The sequence below is a fragment of the Lissotriton vulgaris genome, chromosome 10 (genome assembly GCF_964263255.1).
Source record: "Lissotriton vulgaris chromosome 10, aLisVul1.2, whole genome shotgun sequence".
Classification (NCBI taxonomy): domain Eukaryota; kingdom Metazoa; phylum Chordata; class Amphibia; order Caudata; family Salamandridae; genus Lissotriton; species Lissotriton vulgaris.
In genome coordinates, this window is record NC_141698.1 from 131,181,395 (window position 1) to 131,203,139 (window position 21,745).

Here is a 21,745-nt window from a genome sequence, read left to right on the forward strand (position 1 = left end):
CCAAAGATATTTGATCTGATCACACTTGCACTTAAGTCCATTCAATGGCTTCCGCTGAAAATACACTCCTTATATACCCGACCTGTTACGTATAGACACCAGTACTTTCCACCTCATGTTGTTATGTTGTGTTAGAAGCTTATAGAGCGCCTAATTACTCCATTTTGAATGTCCCTGCGCTAGATTCCCACTTAGAGCATCAAAGAAACCTACCAGAATTAACAAATGGCCTGAAGATTGCCTGAAGAAACATCTCCTTATCGTTCAAAAAAACCCAATCTGCATTTACAAGAGCAGAACCCTAAGAAGCCAATCTCTTCTCCGCCATATTTCAGAATGGTCTCGACTCTCAATAGGTCACTTTCATGAAATGCTCCCAAGAAGACATCCACCCGCATCAGATTTGCTTCTTCCTTGCAAACATTCAAACTGAACCTAAAGGAACACCTACTGAATAAGCTTAGGTCCTAATTCCATAATTAAGATGATTTCCTTCTCCTTGTCTATTATAGCCTTAGAGCCCGACATAGTGGGCTCTTACGGCCATTAAAGGCCTGCTCCAGCGTTAAAGGGCCGTGCCAAAGGTGAGGGCCTTTAGCAAGGGAGTGGGCCTTTAATGGCCAGTAGAGCCCGCTATGGAGGGCTCAAAGGCTATTAGAACAGTCCGCCCCTAGAGGGCAGAATGTTCTAATTTGTATTAACAAAGGCCTCACAGAGCCCAAGGGGATTTCAATCCCCTCAGGCTTTAAGAGGCCTTTGTTCACAGTAACAGCTTTGAAATTAAAAAACATTGGGATGTTGCTCTATGGACTTCTACCAGCCATAAGAAGCCAGGAGAACTCAATTGTTTTCAATGGACCTCCCAACATTCCAGTGTTCTAATACTCCTTAGTGCTTGACATACGGACTATCTTCACAGACTCTTCCTGCAATATGATGCACAGAGATGTTGTCTATAGACGTTGTTTCTTTCAGTTTCATAACCTGGACACTATTCTGATTGCTGTGAGCCTTTTCACATTTACGATGTCTATTGTTGCGCTTACACAATTTTATACTTGATCCGTCTGCCAAACTTCACTGTTCCCATGTTATCCCTCTAGTTATAGCACTCTACCACCCCAGCTGGGGCGATGAAACATCATATTAAAAACTATTAAATAAAGTGAACAAAATAGGGCAAAGCACATTGGAAAATTGTGGTTGGTGCTTTGTGGAGAGGTAGAGGGACGAAAAGAGGAACAAGTTGGCACCCCTTGAGAGTAGGTTGCTCATCAAGAAAGAGTGAGGAATAAAAGGGAAAACTTGTTCCACCCAAAATTAGTATATTTAATCTTTAGCTTCAGTTTTATACTTTTTTCTTTGCTCATTTGTCATTCATTCATGAATTTTCATGTAAATCCCAAGTATCGGTATAGTTAATTTATTTCTTAAAAATGTGGAGGTAAAATGGGTTTTATGTGTTGGCATGAAACAGCTTCTGGTGTGTCGGTAGCTGCTGTTTGCTGTAAGCCTGAAGAATTTCAGGTATTCGACATCCCATAGTTTGCCATGAATTGTACTCATCTACCCCTGGTTTGATTTTCAGGAGGAGAATAAAAGATGGACGACGGCATTGAGACTTTGAAAGATGAGGAGGAGGAGGCTCTGTGGGAGAATGTGGAGTGCAACCGGCATATGCTCACCCGCTATATTAATCCAGCCAAATTGACTCCATATCTGCGGCAGTGTAAGGTCATCGATGAACAGGATGAAGATGAGGTTCTCAACTCCCACATGCTGCTCTCCAAGATTAACCGATCAGGTAACAGTCACTTTTGGTAATATCTGATAAACAGTACATGAAGGGCCCATGATATAGGAATGATTTGTACACAAGTACAATTTGTGACATAATCAGGATCAGGTCTACAGAAGCTCCGGGAGTATGGATCTTCTCTGTTGAAGCACATAACCATGGTGTTTTTAGCATGGTAGCTATGTTATCATTTTTCTGGTTGATTTCGCATTACTACAGGCATAAAATATTCAACCAGAAATTGATAGCTGCTACTATTTCACAGAATCTCTTCACTGGTTACAGAGTAAGCCCTTCTCTGAGCCACAGTTATGATGCTACCGGCAATAGAAAATAAAGGTTGCGAGACGGATATGTAGAGCCACTGTTCACCATAATATCAAAATTTTAGTATCAATCACCACTTATAGGGACTTTACAATATCGGCTACTAACATATAGTCAAGGAGTGTTGATTACTAAATCTAAACTTCTCTTTGTATACTCAGCTTGACCTATGGAGAGAGTCGATATTGTGGAGTAGACAGGTGTGATCAATTAAATGGACCTCTTTGCTATAACATACAACCTCGGGAGACATGGGTACTTAGTTACAATTGGTTGAAGGATCCTAGCACATTATATATAATTTCAAGGAGGACAGAAAATAAAATTTCTAGAAACTCAACAGCAACTTACACCATGAAAGCAGTGTAAATGCATTACCTTACAATAGTTTTTAAATATTCCTGTTGCCAATGGTTGAGTGGGATACATAGATGGGCTCCATCCAGGGACTTTGATACAATGCTGTTGTATACTGCTATGCGATAGAAAGCTGTGCACCATTGAATTCCATTGAGTTTATCGAATCAAGTATTTAGTAGATGAAGTTAGTAGTAACCTAAGTACAAAATCCAATATTTACTAAATATAAGCAAGTACATTTTCGGAAATTGATGCCTGGGATATCATGGGAGAAGGCCAATGCCTAATCTCGTAATGCACCCACATTTTCATTATTTTCAGCGAGTGGGATAAAATATTTTCGCCTGTCGATCACATTGAAGATCAATAACAAAATGTGTGCATTGCAGACAACTTTTTGCAAGTAAATGTGAGCAAAATATTTGGATTTGGATAATGCAAGTGAATCATCTTTTTTACATTGCAAACAGAAGGGTATATGTAGGTAATTTCCATTTTGTGATTCTCAAATAGCGATTTTTAAGGAATCGCTATTTGAGAATAGCAAACTGGAATGTAGGTAATAATTCGCAATTTTTTTGTGAATCTCTAACATTCCTTATTTGCGATTAGCAAATTGCAAATCGCAATTAAGGAATGAGTGTCCCATTCATTCCTATGGGCCGTAGGAATGAATGTGGATACATTCTCAAATTGCGATTTTATGTGAGAAAATCGCAATTTGAGAATCGCAATTCAAAGGGTGCCAGGGTGTCCAAAGGACACCTGTTGCACCCCTGGAATGTGCCTGTAAGTACATGTGGCGCATATACATGCCCTGAGGGCATGTCTGTGCACCACATGGCACTTTGAATTAAAAAAAAATAGCATTTTTAAAGGAAATCGCAAAATACCATCTACTTGAAGTAGGTGGTATTGAGATGGTATTTTACGATTCCTTATGCCAAAATCACAATTTTGAAGGCACCCCTACATAGCATTTAAGGAATCGCAAAATTGCGATTCCTTAAATGCTATAAGCAAAATAAGGAATCGCAATTTTTGTGATTCCTTTTTTTGCTAAGTGCCACCTACATACCAAAGGGGCGTTTGCGATTCGCAAACGCCTACCTACATATGCCCCAGAGAGACATGGGAAGAGGGTACAGTTCTGTGCTGCTGGCAAATCTTGTCTGTTGCTATTTGTATACCCTTTTGTCACAAAAAAGGTGTTGTATACTTTTTTTCCCAGTATTGTATCTATTCTCCATTTTTTTTTGTTTTAAGAAAGGGACATATCAAAATATGGCATGTTGGTGTCATGTCACGATAAGGTTACAGTACAACAGGGCCGTATCTGTGCTCTATGGAATGGCAATGTCAATCTGATGAGCAGTTTGACAGCTGGAGACGTGTACACCTTGGCGGTATTAGAGAGCCGCAAGGATCCACGATGAAAAAACTGATTTCGATTTTTAGTTACAACCATGGAACTAATAAAACAAGATGGTCACAAGCTGTGAAAATCATAGAACCAATTTATTCTTGACACCCTCAACACAAAGACAAAATGGTGAGTGTTGAAGAAAGGACGGTTTAAACACATCAGCAAAATAAGTTATGTTTTGGTCACAGGCAAGAGAGATTTATCCAAGAATGAGGTATGGCTAGTACCTGGTTCTTATCTTAAGCAATGTGGCTTCTGATCTAAAAGCACTGAAGGACACTATGCATGTTCTCGTCTTTCTACTACCTCCTTCCCTCTAATTAGTTTCAACAAAACTGTTTCTTAAGCCTCTACGTGGGTTTTCTTTGCCCAAATGTTGGGCCATTGGATCCTGTCAGCTTGAGGATTCCTGTAAGTTACATACATCTAATCTGAGCTGGTGGTTGCTGGTGGGGCACACTGGCACTCAGTTTTGGCAACTAGCACTTAGTTTTCCTCAGCTGAAATGTCCAGAGAGCAAGAGATGGAAAATGGACAAAGGTGAATGAAAGAGAAAGTGAAAGACGGGAAAAACATCACAAAGAGGGAAAGCATGAGCCTGCAAGAGTGAGATAAATGGGCAGGGAATGTGTGGTTGTCGGTTAAAGAGGCATGAGGTGGATTCCAGACTATGCAGCCTTGGCATTCAGCACGCGGGCATCTGAGCAGAACTTTGGGCACCAGCACTTATTATTCTACAAATTAAGCACTGCTTACATGAATTATTGTTCATGCAGTTTAACTCACCTCTGATTTTTCAGTGGTGCAATTTCATTAAAATCATATTGTAGCCCAGAAGAACCCACAGACTCTCTGCAAACCCCCACCACCACCTTGGCATCACATGTTGTGACATTCTTTGCAATGGGCAATAATGTGGCATGGATCTTTTGTTCAAAAAAATGAGAATAAATGTGTAATCCTGAAGCATGTGTACAGAAAGCACGAACACCCAACCACTACAAGAAGCAATCGCTAAGGCCATATTTACTATTAAATCATCACTATTTAGTATGAATAAGCCAAATAAGTGGCAAACACTCCAGTGGGGTTGCAGGCAGCAACCATGGGGCACCGTAAATAACTTCACTGTACCTAAACCTAAAACATACATTTTTTATACAACACTGGGAAAAACAATTGTTAAGATTAGGGATAGTCCAAATGGTGTTACCTGTAAGTTCAGAAAATGAAACAATTGAAGCCCATTTGTCACTTAGGTATTGGCTGGAAACGGTCAGTTAGACTAGTGTTGCAGAAGTTCTAAAACGTGAAGACCCTTCATGGAGAAGAGGCCTGTCTGCAGCATCGGAAGCCTATTTGGACTGACCATTGGCTGTGAAAGTTGGACCAGCTCCCTCCTCAGCTTATCCCTGAGACAAGTTGGGTAATCTGCCTCCACTGCTTCCTTGCTAAAGGATGATCAAGAACCTGGAAATGGAAGCCCTGTAGTATCCTAAAGCCTGTGAGACCCAACCCAAGAGGGCACATTGACTGCAGTGGATGCTTGGGAACCTGGGAAGCCTGTGATTTTTGCTACTATTTTATAGTCCGTTCTAAGAAGAGGCAAAGACTACTTGCTTTTTCCTTCCTGACTTGTCGGAATCAAAGTCAACACAACCCCAACTGTAGATGTTTCTGAGCAGTATTTTGGTGCCACCCAAAATCAGCAGCAAAATAACTTCCACACTTCTGACTTCAGTCAGAAGACCTAATTGAAGGGATGTGCATTAGCTAGCTCCAGCAATTCCCCTGGGCCGGAGTTTTTTAGTTCTCTTTACAATCAATCAGGTGTTTGTTAAGCGTGACTACTCACCCGTAAGGGTCTCAAGGCGCTGGGGCCAGGGGGGGTTTGCAGCTTCCAGTCCATCAAGGAGGGGGTCTGTCGAAGAGCCAGGTTTTGAGGTTTCTTGCGAAGATGGGGAATGATGTTATCTGTCTGAGGTGGAGGGGAAGGTCTTTCCAGGCTCTGGCCGTGAGGAAGGAGGAGCGGCCTCCCAATCTGGTCTTTCTGGTGCAGGGGACCACGGCGTAGGAGAGCTGGGCTGATCGTAGGGTTTTTTGGGGTGCGTGGAATTTGAGTCAGCTGTTCAGGTATGCTGGTCCGGTGTTGTGGAGGGCCTTTTGAGCATAGGTTAGCATCTTGAAGATGGGGAGCCAGTGGAGTGTGCGCCAATGCTGGGAGATGTGGCAGTGTCTTGACAGGTTGAGAATCAGTCTTGCGGCGGCGTTTTCATCTTCTATGAGCTACAGCCACCTAAAACCAAGTTCATGGAGCCAGGTAAAGCTAATTTTGCTGACCTGAAGCCTGGGGGGGCGAAAAACAGATCACCAAACACGAAAAGTCAAACAGAATATGTCATGCCCCCATGAGCGGCATCTGAAACCTTTGATGGCATGGAGGTTTTTTTACTTTAGTTTACCTCTTCAGCACTCTCGGTGTTCTGTCATCGAAGAATGCAGCTCCACCTGTCATGCTGATGAACTTGGTTGTACAGAAAAGTGACAAAGTCCAAATGTAACTTTCCGTGCCAAGCCTAACCCACCAACCTCATCATACCACATGCAGTGGCAGGTTAGAAGAATTCTTTTCAGTATGGTCCCACTCAAAAATGAGTCCTTTTTCCACCATTTTCTTACTTTCACTGAGTCTTACTAATATTTTCATGGGTTTCCATTTTAAGAGTTACTCCTATTGAAACTAATTATTGACACATAGTCTTATTTGTCCCACCTTTGTCTTTATCGTTTGCCCTTAGATTATTTAATTAGTATTAGTAGATTCATTGTCTTTTGTTATTTGTTTTGTTTCTTTAAAATGGGCCAAAAATACATTTCCAAAAAGGAGCCTCCTTTCATATGCTATGCTAGGGCTGTTACAAATTCAGTCAGCTTCTAGTTTCACAAATTAACCCAGATATATGTAAAGTCATGCACCGACAGTACAGCAATTTAAATATAATTATAAAGACGGTAGGAGATAGCTGCTGGGGGAGATACTTTGAATGCATCTGGCTCTTTTAGTACAAAACAAGCTTCTAAAATAAAAATAAAATATATGAAATGCAGGTCTTGGAAGCAGAGCTAGAGAAGCATTGCTTCCATCTAACAGGAAATTGGCACATCCGTATTTAGAACGCTTTGCTCATTTTAATCACCACGAGCAAAACAGACAATACCAACCCTGACAAAATTCACAGAATGATGAAAAAATTGAGTAAATGGCACAAGAGCATAACATATAACGAAAAACGTAATGCTAACTGGCCCGATTGAGCAAAAATGTAGTCAGCAAAGAAGGTACAAATAGTGTCATTCAAAAGGAGATACACTTTGAAACTAACTGTAAGTGCCCCAAAATGGCAAATACATTATTATTATTATTATTATTATTATTAATAATTGTGTTTTGTTAAGCGCAAACAACCCGGAGGCCTCGTAGCGCTGAGTATAGTCTGACTAGTGTGAGCTGAAAAAAACAAAGATTAGATAAAAAGAAGAGTTTTCAGTTCCTTCCGGAATTTCAGAAGTTTAGATTCACTGCGAAGGGTAGTAGGCAAGGAGTTCCAAGCCTTAGCGGCGTTCCAGGAGAAAGAGCGCCCGCCCCATCTGGTACGTTTGATTTTGTTCATGGTGGCCAGGAATGCTGTGCTAGATCGCAGTGATCTGTGCGGGAGGTAAGGGGTCGCTAAAGAGCAGATCATTGCTGGTGCGGTCTTGCACATGGCCTTGTGCATAATGCACATAGATTTGAACAATACTCTGGCCTTAATGGGAAGCCAGTGAAGTTTCTTCAGCGCCGCTGTGCCTGATTCTCGCCGGTTAAGGCCCAGCAAAAGGCGGGCTGCCGCATTTTGAGTAACCTGGAGCTTCCTTGTTGTAGAGGGAGGAGCCCCGAGGTATAAGGAATTCCCGTAGTCCAGGCGGGACAAGATAATGGCTTGCACCATTATTCTACGGGCTTGAGAAGGAAGGAGTGGCAGCACCTTCCTAAGCATGCGCATAAGGCCAAAGCAGGTGGTGGACAAAATGGTTGCTTGATGTGTGAAGTTTAAATTTGCGTCCAACCAAATGGCCAAGCTCTTTATTTGGGTTTTAGGTTGGGGCGGGATGCCCATGCATGGGGGCCAGTCCGGCAGAGGGCTAGAAATAATTGATACAGAACTGAGCATATAGCCATGAGACGGAGTAAAAAACGTGAATGTCCAAAATCAATGCCAATGACCGCTTGTTGATTAATGCTGCAGTAGCAAAGCAATGTCCAAAGGGTCAATGAACATTTTTGACAGCACTGACTGCTACATTGCAAGTTTGCACCAACGTTTGCACTGACAAAAACGGAATTTGCATCTGGTGCAAATCTAATTTTGCACCGATCTGCAAATGCCATTTTAACACGCCGGTTAGCCAGATCCGTTGTATCCATTACATTGCATATGCTTTAGAGGGAAATTTGGTCGACCCCTTCCTCGTGATTGGATAGCCATGTTGACTTTCTAAATTCCCTACTCAAGAATCAATGACTTTCCTCGCTATACTTGTATTTATTTGTTTATTTGCAACTTTATATGAAATGAAATTAATGAAATGAAATGAAATGAAATGAATGAAATAAAATGGAAATTTACAGAGCGCAAAACATTCACCCGAAGGTGTCAAGGCGCTGAACAAGACCCAAAAGAGTATCAAAGTGCTTTACAAAGGACCAGTTCATTCTTCAAGCAAGCAATTTACAAAGCAGTCAGGTGTTAAGAAACATAAAAGTGTTATACACATCTATATAGATTTTATCCAACTGTCACACACAATAAAAAAAACTTGCAGAAAGATAAGGCCCGATTCACAGAACTAACTTAAGACAAAATCCTAAACTTACTACTTTTGGTATTCACGGAAGTTAGGATTTTGTCTTAAGTTTGTCTTAAGACAGACTTAAGACAGAATCCTAACTTAAGTCTGTCTTAAGTCTGTTTTAAGACAAAATCCTAACTTCTGTGAATACCAAAAGTAGTAAGTGAAGGATTTTGTCTTGTTAGTTCTGTGAATCGGGCCCTTAGAGATTGCTGCCAAGTGGATATATGGTGACTGTCAAAACGGAGAGTAAGATGGACAAGCAGGCACAGTTTTTCTTATGAATACTGCTACAGGGTTATCGGTCTAGTTAGTGTTAGGGCGCACAAGGCAAGGCATTGTCTCTGAGTGATAGGTGGGGCTGAGCCATCTCCGAACCCAATCTCCATTGCAGAAAGATAGGGTGGTCCTATAACCGGTGGGCCGCTCAACACGGAGTCTCAGTCATGTTGGTCTGTGGTGTGATTTTTTCTCTAAGGCCCAATGTCCCGGAAGCAGACCACTCTAGAAAGTTATCTCCACCCCTCGCAGCTGCCGACGGGTGAAGACTGCTTCTGCTTCCTGCTCCGCTCCCCATCAGCACATCAGTTTTCCGAGGACTTCCTGTGTGAGTTCTCCGCTGCCTCTCATTGCTCATCCAGTCACCACGGATTGAAGGCGGCCGCCGCTTGATCATGTGCAAGTGATGGCTCGCCACAGATGGTGCTCCTGTTCCAATCCAGATGGTGCTAAGCTCTATGGTGCACAGGACAGCATCAGTGCAACCCCTAGGGACATCAAAAATACCTTGAGATTACGGGAACCCAGTCGCTAATGTGAGGGAATCGCTCTGCCAGGTTGCCCATGCTAGGTAGATCCTTATGGGTTGAGGCACGACGGGGACCAAACTACATCACATGAAATGTCCCTAGACATCCTCCCATGTCCCCACGGGTCTGTCCTGGTAGGTGATTTCACTTAAGCTGCTTTGGTGTCCAATGACATTCCACCAGCCAAGCTCAGTCTCCAGAGCTCCAAGGAGGGGCCTGTTGAAGCATTTAGGTACCCTAGTATTTGGACTCAAAATATTGAGGATTCCTAGGGAGAGGAGAGAAATCAAAATGTTCTGCTTGTGACGTAACAAAGGGCTAGGAATGTGAGTATATACTGTATGGACTGTCAAGGTTGTTGCATTATACCTGCGGTGCATGGGGTGTCATTAATGAGAAGTGGAGACTCACCCCCACATGTGAATCTCACTCACTCAGGAAAGGGAGCAGAAACACCCCCAGACCAGGATCGCCCATGTTGCGACTCAAACCAGTGAGGTGCAACTGAGTCCTACCACAAAGAGAAGCTCTCGACCCACATTTGGGCAAACCTGAGAAGTGTCTCATGTGGGCTGGGGGCATATGGTTGGTCCCTGTATTGACAAGTTAAAAAACACCTGGATTAGAAGATGCCCCAGAGTTAAGTATCAGTGGCTAGGATTAATTGAACATTCCATTTATCATTGTTTGTTCTATTACAAAACAGACCACATATACAACTGCTCTGCATTCTGTCATACATAATTGTCATGGGAACACAGAAAGGGCCAGAGATGCATGCGCACCCTCTAAATATTTTTTTTTAAACAATAATTACACTCAAATAAGGTATGAACACAGAGTGGACACAATTCAGAGAGCCACACACCATTAATAGAATTGCTCCAGCACTGACTGGAAAATGTACTCAACAATTAATATTGTGATGTATACTTCAGAAAATGTCCAAAGTTTCCTCCTTAGCTCAACAATAGTAAAATCATCTGGTAAGCAAACTGGTAATAAAATAATACACTACAGTAAAATGACATTGTAATTCTGAATTTAAAATAATTTAACAATAAAGTAAAATATTTAATCTTCAGAAGAGAGGATTTGATAGGGTGTGATGTTACTGTGACGATGTACGGGGAGTGGCTAACAATAAGCGGATGTGGCTTAAGGGCTGGCACGGTCGGCCGAGGAAATGGGTTCGAATCTCGGCAGGGATGCTGAAAATCCTGTGATTCTGGGCAATTCATTTCAACTCCCCGTGCCTACCCAAATGAATGCGTTAGTCTGTACCGCAGCTGGTGCTCATGCAAAGCGCTCTAATACCCCTGGGTCGAGTTTGCGCTATATAAACCTAAAAATAAAAAAAGATAGCAAGTATATAGACAAGAGGTAATTTTTTTTTTTTTAAGTTTGAAGTTTATTAAAGTATAAAGAAGCAAAGACAGAAAATGAAGAAACAGTCAGAAGTTATGAAAAACAAGAAATCTCTCTTACAAAATGGTGAAACTGATTAAAATATCTATACAGAAAAATAGGGTATACAATAAATGCTCATGAACATAGGGGAATGAAGGAACAGCCTGAATAATAAAACGTATAAGTGATATGCAAGAAACAGTAGATGCAATTAAAAACATTACATGCAATTAAGAAAAATGCAATCACGGTGGTTTTTGAACTTCGACATTACGTACTGGAGAAGTGGGAGGGAGTCTGACAATTCTGGATAAGGCAAACCCCTAGCACAACTTGCCATTCACTCAGACAAGAGGTAATTTTTAAGGGTAGAAAAAGAAACCATAACTCCAGAACAGCAAAGCAGCCATAAAGTTCACTCCTAGTGCTGCCTCCCACTGAAGAGAATGGAAGCTCTTCAGTTCCATACTTCAAACAAACCTTGCTAAAGTAATGACTGCATTAGTGTTGTGATGGTCCCAGCACCACAGCAGGGGCTGGACACGATGATCCATGGGGTTTCTTCTGATTCTATGGCTATCTGGCTCTGTAATCATCACCAAGCAGAGATTGCAGCAAAAACTGGTCTCCATGTCTAATGGAGGAGTTGGAGAGGAGCACACAGAGTAAGGGAGGGAGGGAGGCATAGCAGGTTAGATTAGATGAAAAGGGAAAAAAACATAAATAATTTTGTCTCTTAAAAAATATATTGCAGGCTGGAATCGCATTATGAGCTCAAGGACCGTTTTATGTTGTCTGTAATGAAAAAATGGAATAATGAAAAATAGAAATGTTCTTGTGGTCAGTACCCATGACGCCTACTTTGAGCTTGGAGGAAGAGGTTTGTCTCCATCAGTGACATTTTTTTTTACAGTATATACTGTTAGGCTGCACAGTAATATTACAACCAATGATCTAGCATCCATCATATACAGCTTTGAATCAAGATACCATTTTAAAAGAGACCATGATCATGAACCAATAGCCTCAACCACAATTCGTTGTTGCATTTAAGTGAGATGTCGCGACCATGTGTTCTGGTGCACGTTGTAGGCGAGCACTGTTAGCGGTGGCACATTGTGTGGGACTACCTGCAGCCTAAGATATCAGAAGCATCAGAATATTGCCTGGAGCTGTAGAATCTCCTAATTGTATCCACAATTTCTTGAAATGTTTGGAAATTCACACAGGTTTGTGTAAAATAACAGTTTAAAAATCTTGCAAAATATGATTTGCCAGAACTTCAAGTGAAAAAAATCACCCCAGGGAATACCTTGTATACAAAAATTAAATTTGTGTAAAAAGTAAGAAAGTAAAGCAACATACATGTCATACACTGAGCACATTGTCTGTGCAAACCAGTCTCCCAATGCTGCAAATTATCGAAAGTCGCCTTTTGCAATATTTCAGGGAATTTTGCGAATTCTGCTAGGATAATTAAAATTTCGCCAAGGACAAGCCAAAGATTTTAATTTCTCTCGTGTTTATTACCCCAGTTAAAACTTTGGCGGAAAAACCTGTCTGCCTCACTAGTGAAAGAAGATTCCCTCATTTACAGGTACCAGCAGATTTTTTTCTCCAAGCTGGCTTCCACTGTCATAGTGGAAATACTATGTGAGTGCAAGGCAACCATGCTTGCCTAGCATGGTGGAACTGTCGCAAAAAAATTTATGTACTGGAAATGTATACCCACAAGAAATGTACTCCTAAAATTTGGGGAACAATGCTATGATCCACAAAACACATTTCCTGACATGCTGAATGTTTTCTCATGGGATGTCGAGGACACCTGTCTAAAGTCTGGCTCACAAGCGCCATGGTTATAAGATGCACCACTAAAAATGGTGGCGATCTGGTGGTTCGGCAATCCTAAATTCGGTGTCCAATGTGTTACCATTGTTGGCAGTGTCTGCAATATATAATGGTGTTCCGGATGTCAAGGCTGGTACTGTAGTAGCTTTACCTGGTGGAAGGCCACATTTTCCCTCCCTTAAAATAGGATTGGGAGTGTAGAAAAAGGAGTTCCTTAATTTTTTCCCCGAAATCATTTTACTGCCCTCCTCTAGATTGTGTCCTTTGTCGTACTCGTATCTTTCTTTTTTTGTTTTACTCCAACATGGTGTTTATATTTTAGATCTCAGTCTTAAAATATGTTGAAGGTAGGGCCTCAAATGTGTGAGAAAGGGGCTGAGTTGAGATGCTGAGGTGGAAAAATATGTTGTGGAAGGTGACGTTCCACCTTTGTCAAAATCTGAATTTTCAAAAATCTTCAAATGTCAAATACTGAGCAATCGCTGCACAACTGGATCCCCCTGAACCTTTCTGGTCTCCCTTAGTTGTTCTCAGTCTTAAAATTTTAAGAGCCTTACTGAGCCATATTTTGGGGCAACAGCAGCTTTTGTTTTTTACAGTTCCTGACTTGATTATCACAGTTTTCTAAAGTTGTTTGGATGCCTTCCCTAAGTTTGAAGAGAAGAAACTGGCCAAGCAAATTTTATGAAAGCTGAATTTATGTCTGGCCTGAAACAGCATTTTTTTAAACTTTATTTTCATTTTTAAAAAGTTAACAATTTGACATCAAGAGTAGCACATTTCTGGCACAGACTAGATACATCAGATAAACATACACATTTTTAAGGTACATGTCAGGCATAATAAGAATATAGAGCGGGTTAACATAGCAGCAGTGTGGATGTAAAAAATTAACATAAGCAATGTTGTCTCCAATAAATTCCGATGAGTATGCATTATGCACAGGCTCCCGGGAGAGTCCTCTGACAACAACCATGCACACATGTCACTCAACACAGGAAGATAGGGACTGTCATCCATACCCACATCGTACTCCGTATCCCTCAACCCTGGCCTTGCACGTCTAATAAGGAGCCAAGTATTTCAACTGGCTTGGAGTCCTCACCCATCACCTCCCGGTTCTTCCATGCCCTCCCCTTAATACCGCAGGTGAGTCAAATACTCCTGATACGGGCCTATATATCTCATGGGCGTCCACGCATCAGATTGTGTATTTCAATATGCCATACCAGTATGCCATTCTGTTAATGCTAGGAGAGGCCCCTTCATCCATCGCATTGCGATCCGGCACCCCACCAACAAGCGGCCTGGCGCCACCAACCGTCGCCCTGCCCGTTCATAACCCAGGAGAGCCACCAGTGGTGTGCACACCAATGCCTCCCCTGCAATCTCTACCCACACCTTGAATATCATAAGCCAAAAGCGGTGCACTCCAGGGCAGTGCCATGCTATGTGAGCAAAGCCCGAGTCCTCCAGGCCACAACTTGGGTAGCGAGAGTCCTTCCTCAGACCATATCTGAATAATCGGCCCGGTGTACAATATACCCGGTGAAGATATTTAAAATGCACAAGTCATTGACGGCCATTCAGCGATATAGTGCTCACTACATAACCGCAGTTACCCTACTGTTTATCAGTGATAACTATACCAAGTTCATTCTACCAGTCTCAGTGAACCTTAGGGATTCCAGGCCGCCCTGCGAGAAAGCTTATAATGTTGCCACAGCCCATATGGGCGTCATCACCTGTAAGAGATAGGAATAGGCAGGCACTTCCTCTGGGTCCACCAAGGTGTCATCCAGCAAGCTCCTCATCGCTTGTTGCGCCATGTGCTAATGGAATTGTGCTAGTGTAGCATGCGTATCACTCTGCCCACTAATCTTGACCCAGTCACGGATCATTTAATTATAAAAAAAAATCCTATTTTCTGTATCCGAAGTTCACGTAGAGCCACCACCGCTGAAATTAAATACCAGTATCCGAAGTGGTGTCCCGGTGCTGGGGGCCCTCCGGAAGATTAAGCGAGTTATTACGTATACATGGTGCCGGGCTGACCTGCCGCCGGTGCCAGTGATCGAACCGTGAGCCCCACATTCTAACGTCAGTCGCCCTGGCCGCTGCGCCACACCTCTTCCACTGCAGAGCCTCCGCCGCTGCCCGCCCTCAGCAGGAACCACCTGCGGCACTCCAGGGGAAGCCGCGGGGAGTAAAGAGAGGTTGTTTGTTGTAGAGCCGCTAATTTCTTCAAAAGGTAACGCGTGGTGTCCACTGGATCTATTATGTGAAATCAGCTGACTGGTTTGCTAAGTAAGAAGAGGGGCTGCAATTAAGGGGACGCTCTATCTAGTTACAGCCAGAGATGCAGTAAATCCAATTGTCTGTACAGCCCGTAATAAGGAAACATGCTCTGTGCTGCCCCATAGTAAGCCTCCAGGTCTTGTGCGTTTAGGCCGCCTGCTGCATTAAGGAAGAGCGAGTGTCTTCCACTGCACAGAAGGCTGTTTGCCAGCCCACGCCAACGTACCAACAAAGAACCAAAACATGGCACTCTGCAATAGTATCGGAATGTTTGCGAACAAGTAGCTAGGAAGTGCTATAATCTTCATGATGGCTATGCGACCGCAGAGAGAGAAGGGGAGGCAAATCTAGCAATGCACTGCCTCAGTAAGGCGATGCATGGCCTTCTCATAATGTTCGCTTATCACTACCTCTGGGTCCGTATGGACCCGCATTCCCAAGTAGAGAACGGGCTCAGTGGTCCACGCAAGTCAGAACTCTGCTTGTATTCGAGTCGTAACAGCAGTAAGGGGAAACTCCACCCCATATCTGTGGCACAGTGCCATAAGTGGCAAGCTTAGTGTGCAGAGTGTAATGAAACTGTGAATCTTCGTAGTTGGGTCCATAGGCCACCGCTAGCAGTATGTCAAAATGGTCTTTGCACCACCTTGTCACCACAAATTGACCCCCAGTGTCCACACACACCACCACAATGTAATCCCGGAGCATCGGCTGACCCAAACTAAAACTCCACGCGTGTGCGTGGTGAACCCCGTGGCATAGCATTCTCCTCTCATATGTCTTAATGTGAGCAGCCCATTGTTGGTAGCCAGATGTGTATCTTGAAGCACAGCAACATCTTCCTGATGCCTTTGAAGATATAATACCACTTTGTGAATTTTTCAACAATTATTCAGGTGTATACCATTCCACATCAAGAAACTCAATCGCGACATTTGCCCAGCAGGCGCATTAATACTTTCCTCCCCACTAAGAATTATCATACCTGATCATGGAAAACCAAAACCCCAATCCAATACATACATGCACCTGGTTCTGTTCTAGTCCTTGCCATGCGAATATTTGAATACTTTGCCCACCTACCTCCAACCACCCCATGCCCCCCAACAACTGACACAACAAGACACAACCCACCCATACCCCTCCCATAATCTTAAATATTATACCCCAACAATACCAATGTGGTACACACATGGAGGCAGATAATGCCAGCCAAGCACTCACTCAGCAGATGATCACAGGAGGGCTGTTTCAGGAAATGAATTGCACCCATCGTGTGGCAGGCAATCGTAAGTATATACCTGTACACCACGTCCACTCACTCGCTTTGTATTCCATTGAATGTGCCCGAGCCCCACACAAGAACTGGTAGAGGAACACCCCATCCATTCACCAAGGAAGCTTCCCACATGGGACCAATCCACAGCATCAGTCTCAAGTAGGATATGACAAAGACATAGACAGCACACTTAAACATAGTATACCTTGAAAGAAAATGGCACTTAGCCTTGAAAATGCCACAGGATCAATGGGACAGTAAAGATCAGCCTTGTTTATCAAGTTCATGGGAGGATCCCTGCTCATCCTCCTCCAACTCGGGGAACGCCGTCTACCACTCACTGATTCATGTTGCTTGAGGAACTGCTGCACCCATTTGGGGGTCACTAAAAATCGTAGTCTTCCCCTCCACAGACACTCACAGGCGTGCAGGATAAAGGATTGCTTAGTCAAGTTTCAGTTCCTGCAGCTTATGTTTTACTGGGAGGAATTGTCTTCTCACTTCCTGCGTACAATACGGGAAAACAGAAAGTTCAGTGCCCTCATATCTGAGAGAGTGTAGAGATTGGCCCAGCGATGCATCGTGGTCTCTATAGTTGAGCAATCTCACTATAATGGGGCGAGGTTGGGCCCTCTGCACTAGCCACAGAGACAATGAACAGTAAGCATGCTCCACCATGAACATATCTGAAAAAGTCTGACATCCTAGCAGTTCGGTGAGAAGGCGCCCAACAAAGGTCTCCGTGTTGCCAACATTCGTAGATTCTGCCAGACCTACTATGTGACGTTTATTCCACTGTGAACAGGCCTCTAAGTCCTCTGTCTTGGCCTGCAAGGTCAATAATGCCATCTCTAGCTGCTTCTGTGCCCCCGTCGCTGTGGCCTGCTTGTCTTTGGCTTCACAATATTCCCCTCTCTACCATATCAAGGCCATCCCCTTGTTTGTTGATGTGCTCTGACATCTTGTCTATTCTGTAGGAGAGGGCATCTATCTTCCCGTCGATCTTGGTGTGGCTTAGTTGCATAGTCATTAGGATTTGGTGCGACTCATTCCTTATCTACGGCCCGCAGAATCCGCACCAGTCTGGGGTGCTGCGGCCCCTCTTCACAGAGCCTGGACATTTTGCGCTGCTCAAACTGGAATTTGAATTGGCTTTTATCAGTTTTCCCTATTGTGGGCAGTGTTCTGTGGACCCTAGCGGTGGTAATGTCTTGAGTATGTGTGCCACTGGGTATCAGGTCAACAGATTAAACAGTCAAGGACTCTACGAATCACACTCGGCGAATGCACCCACCAGGGGAAGATGACAGTTGTCACCTTGAACTAGGGATGCCCCCCCAACGTTGCTACCTAAGGCTCCACAATGTGCAATGTATTCCAGGTTTTGTGCCCTCTCTCAAGCTTCTGGCAGCTGGTGGCACAGCAGTCCCCACTCAGCTCACTGTCCCACCAGGCTTGATACCTCACCCATTCAGGAGCTCCATCTATGAGTATTGCATAGACAAATGGCCGCAGCTAAGCCTGGCAGTGATCAGCCCCAGTCAGAAGGACAGACAGCTCCTGGTGCCCCCAGCAACTCGTGGTAGGGTGACAATCTCTGCCCCAGAAGTCAATGTAGGCCAGGTCTCCTGTCCTGCTCCACCCAACGCCACCAGCAGTGTGGGGCCGATACAGCCCTGATTGTAGGCAGCAAGCTGCAGGCATCAAAATAACCACAGTACCTGGGGTTTAGAACAGTGCTTCACCACTAGCAGACGGGCTCTAGGCCATGCCACAGCCCGTGACAATTTTGCAAGCCTCCTGCGCCGCCTAGCGCCGCAGAATCTTGCATCCCACATGACCTGGCCCCTAGCAAGGCACAGACATCGGGCCCAATGTATCTGGGCAGAGAACAGGGTCAAGACTGATTTGCATATGGCTGGATCTGAACTAGGGTGGCAGAGTGAGCTAAAGAACGATGATGGATTGAACCCAGATCTGTCACTAGGGGTGAGTGTCTGAAAAGTTTCAGTGCTCCACCTATCATTCCTTGTGTTTTGCAATGTATCTGGGCAGCAGAGGCATCACCAGCAGTCCAGAGCCACCACCACCTTGAGCGGCTCCCCAGGACATCAGGGCTTTCGCTCAATGCCAGCAGCAAGGGCCAGTCAGGTATTTTTCAGTGCCAGGTCTAGGCGCTTTCCTTCTGTTTTTAGCTTATGTATTCAAGTCATGTGTTTTTCATATGTATTGAATTGTCTAGTTATATCTGAGAGCATGATAGTGTATGGTATGACAGGAGTTGTGTGTTTGATGATGTTTGAGTGCATGTTTTGAATTTATTTGTGAATTTATTTTTTGGGCTCTTATATCACACCTCAAAAAATTAATATATAAAAATATTATTGATAAATAAAAAAAAGTAAGAAAAATATGAATCCATGTCTAGTGGGACAACGTATTTTTTGATGGTTGAGGTATCACCTGCTAAATGATTATATGTTAAGGAGAGTTTCCATGTTGTTTATCTATTGTACCCTGCTTTCCTCTCCTTACATGCTAGGATCCAGGGAACCTCTTGTCTTTTGCATAACAGGCCTAGTGTGCACCGTGCCCCAGCTGAAGGGTAGGCCACAAGATCCCTCTCGGAAATTTCAGGATCCGTAAACTCTGCGATGCATGTGCAGTGAGAGTGGTGTTTTATTAAGCTCTAGCTCTGACACCTCCTTAATTTGTTAAAGAATAAATGCAGGGTCTAAACCTTTTCTCAAGAGCCAGCGAATGGCACTGGTGAATGTTGGGATGTGAATACCAAGGATGTCCAGTCCTGATTTCACCTTATTCCTCTTTCATCCACCACCATAAGCTCACTGTTCTTTTATCTCACTCTTATGGGTTCTTTTTCATCCCTATTTTCTCCATTTGTTACTGTTTGCTCATCTTACTCTTCGCCCCTCTTTCAACATTTTCTTCCTTCCTCTCTTGTTCTGGGTCAAATTCTGATGATGAAAAATAAGTTCTGGTCTACCAAGATGAGTGCTGGTGGTTCCCAGCTGCATGCACTGGTCCGAAATAAGCACTGCTGCTAGAGCTCATATCAATTATATATGAAGAGAAAGAGAGAGTCGCAGTAGGGGATCCACCCTTAGCCATTGTTAATTGCAGGTGTTATTCATATTTTTGATCAATCCATGCTTCAGCCATTTGCAGGTAGCAACTGTCAGTAACTGTGTGTGACATCTGGTCATTTCATTGGGAGAGCACGTGTATGCGCTACGTGTATGCGCAGGGCTTTAACTGGGCTGGATGCTTCTGGTGCTGGGCCCTGCAGGTGCTAAGCATGAGCAGTTCTAAAAACAAGCATTTGCAATGCAATCGGTCTCGTCTTTGAGACTTTATATGTATTCAGCTATGCAGCACATTAGCCTCGGTGCTGAAACATCTACTGTTCTTTAACATGGAGGGAAAGTAAACACCAAGCGGCATGACACACCAGGTATGAGAACACATGGAGAGAAATATTACCTTTCAGCTGGAAATGGTATAGTCCAAAGCTCTGTTTTTAATATAAAATCAGGGCTTTTGGTGGTCATATCACCGAAAATACAAGATTTGAAAAAAATATTATTGTCTATGGGTGCTCGAAGAAGATAATTTATATGGACTGGAATCAAGAGAATGCTAAAGTGATTCTAGTATTTTACTGACCTCTGCTGGTCGTTTTCTATCAAGAAAGTAAATAGAGGCAGTTGCCAGAAACATTAAAAAAAGAAAGTCTATCAGCAGAAATCAATTCTGGTACTTAACTGACCTCTGCTGGTCTTTTTCTATCAAGACAGGTAAACAGAGGCAGTTGAACAGAAAAAGTTGAACAGAGGCAGTTGAACAGAAAAAAAAGTTCCTAAGCGGAAACCGGCAAGTCCTAGGGCTGATCTCCAGAGCCCACAAAGTATATACACCTATAAGTATATAATAATAAGTATATACTAAAGTATATCAAAGAGGTCTCGAATGCTCGCCCTAATCAGGTGTGAGGACGGGTTCCTATCCAGCTCTTCATTTTTGCCTTCACCCTGGGCTTGAAAATAAATCTTCACTCAGGGCTACTCCCAGCCATCACCAGCCTTTGATGCTTCCTTGGGTAGACTCCTTTGTTATGCATGCTGCCACGAAGGAGCTAATCAGAAGATACCATCACAGGCTAGTGATATGAAAGTGCACGCAGGCGGGATCCGCGGCGGGGTAGGAGGGGTGAAGCGCAGAGAGCAGGCTCTAAATTTAACAGGTCTGAAGTGATAAGGCTGCTGCACAGGCAGCTGCTGCCAAGCCTCTAGACATTTTTTCAAGCCCACAATAAATAAAAGTACTTATTTTGCAAAGAGTTTTATTTAACGTTTCTAATGGGGTGGTATAGTTATTTCACACTATCATTTTTACAGAATTGAAGCATCTTCACTATTATTTGCCACAAAGTCATTGCTGTTACTCATTCATCTTCTGCAGATAACAACCATTAATAAAGCCAATAGTCTGGGCTTGTTTTAAGTGCAATCCAGTTGGTCAAGTATATCTCTGGATGCAATAACAGAAAAGGAGGCAGCAACATACCAGTCAGGAAGCAGAGATTTTTTATCTTACATGTATAAGCCATACCTTTTATTACATAGGTTACGCCCCTTTCAGTGACCTCCCCCCCAGTTTTTTCAACCCACTTAAAGCCCTTTGTGTGCGTCTATGTACTGGTACAGTCACCGGCAAAACAATCTGTCTCTGCCCACTACCATAAACTCTGCATGGAGCTGTGAGATTGGCATATAGGGACCAAGATATGTCGCTACCCTAACACACAGAAACAAAGAATGGCCTCTTCACAAAGATAGAGACGGGAGCCGCATCTTTGGTGCTCTCCAGTTCTAAGTGCAGTGCTTAATTTGAGCCAGTGGTTTCCTGTGCTCAGCACCGGCACTTAATCAACAACACCAGCACTTTTCATGATCACCAGATAAGGACACATTCATTTACGGGGCGATTAAGTGATTTGCCCAGAATCTCAGGATGTTGAGCAGATGCTGAGACTCGAACGTGGCTCCCCAGCTCTGAAGCCTGTAGCTCTTTCCATTATGCCACATCCTCTCCCCGCTTGCATGGTTAGTAGTTGGGGGTTGGGTTGTTTTAGGCGGCGCTAACAGGAGGAATGGACTGGTGCAAGCTGCCTCCTGACGAGAGCCCTGGCACTTTTTTTTTTTTTTTACAAATGAACCACTGTCTGAGTGCCACCCCAAGTGTGTGTGCCATGAAGCGTGCTCTGCATCACTGCC

At 43.5% G+C, this 21,745-nt stretch overlaps 1 protein-coding gene across 4 annotated transcripts in view; it reads left to right on the forward strand.

Annotated features, from left to right (window-relative positions):
* Positions 1-21,745, forward strand: part of CARD11 (caspase recruitment domain family member 11) — a 663,926-nt gene that overhangs the window by 147,463 nt on the left and 494,718 nt on the right. For all 4 annotated transcript variants that reach the window (XM_086940703.1, XM_086940702.1, XM_086940700.1 and 1 more), the window contains exon 2: positions 1,589-1,804. In XM_086940703.1, the coding sequence (XP_086796829.1) occupies positions 1,603-1,804 (202 nt within the window). In that variant the 5' untranslated portion in view covers positions 1,589-1,602. The remainder of the gene's footprint in view (positions 1-1,588; positions 1,805-21,745) is intronic.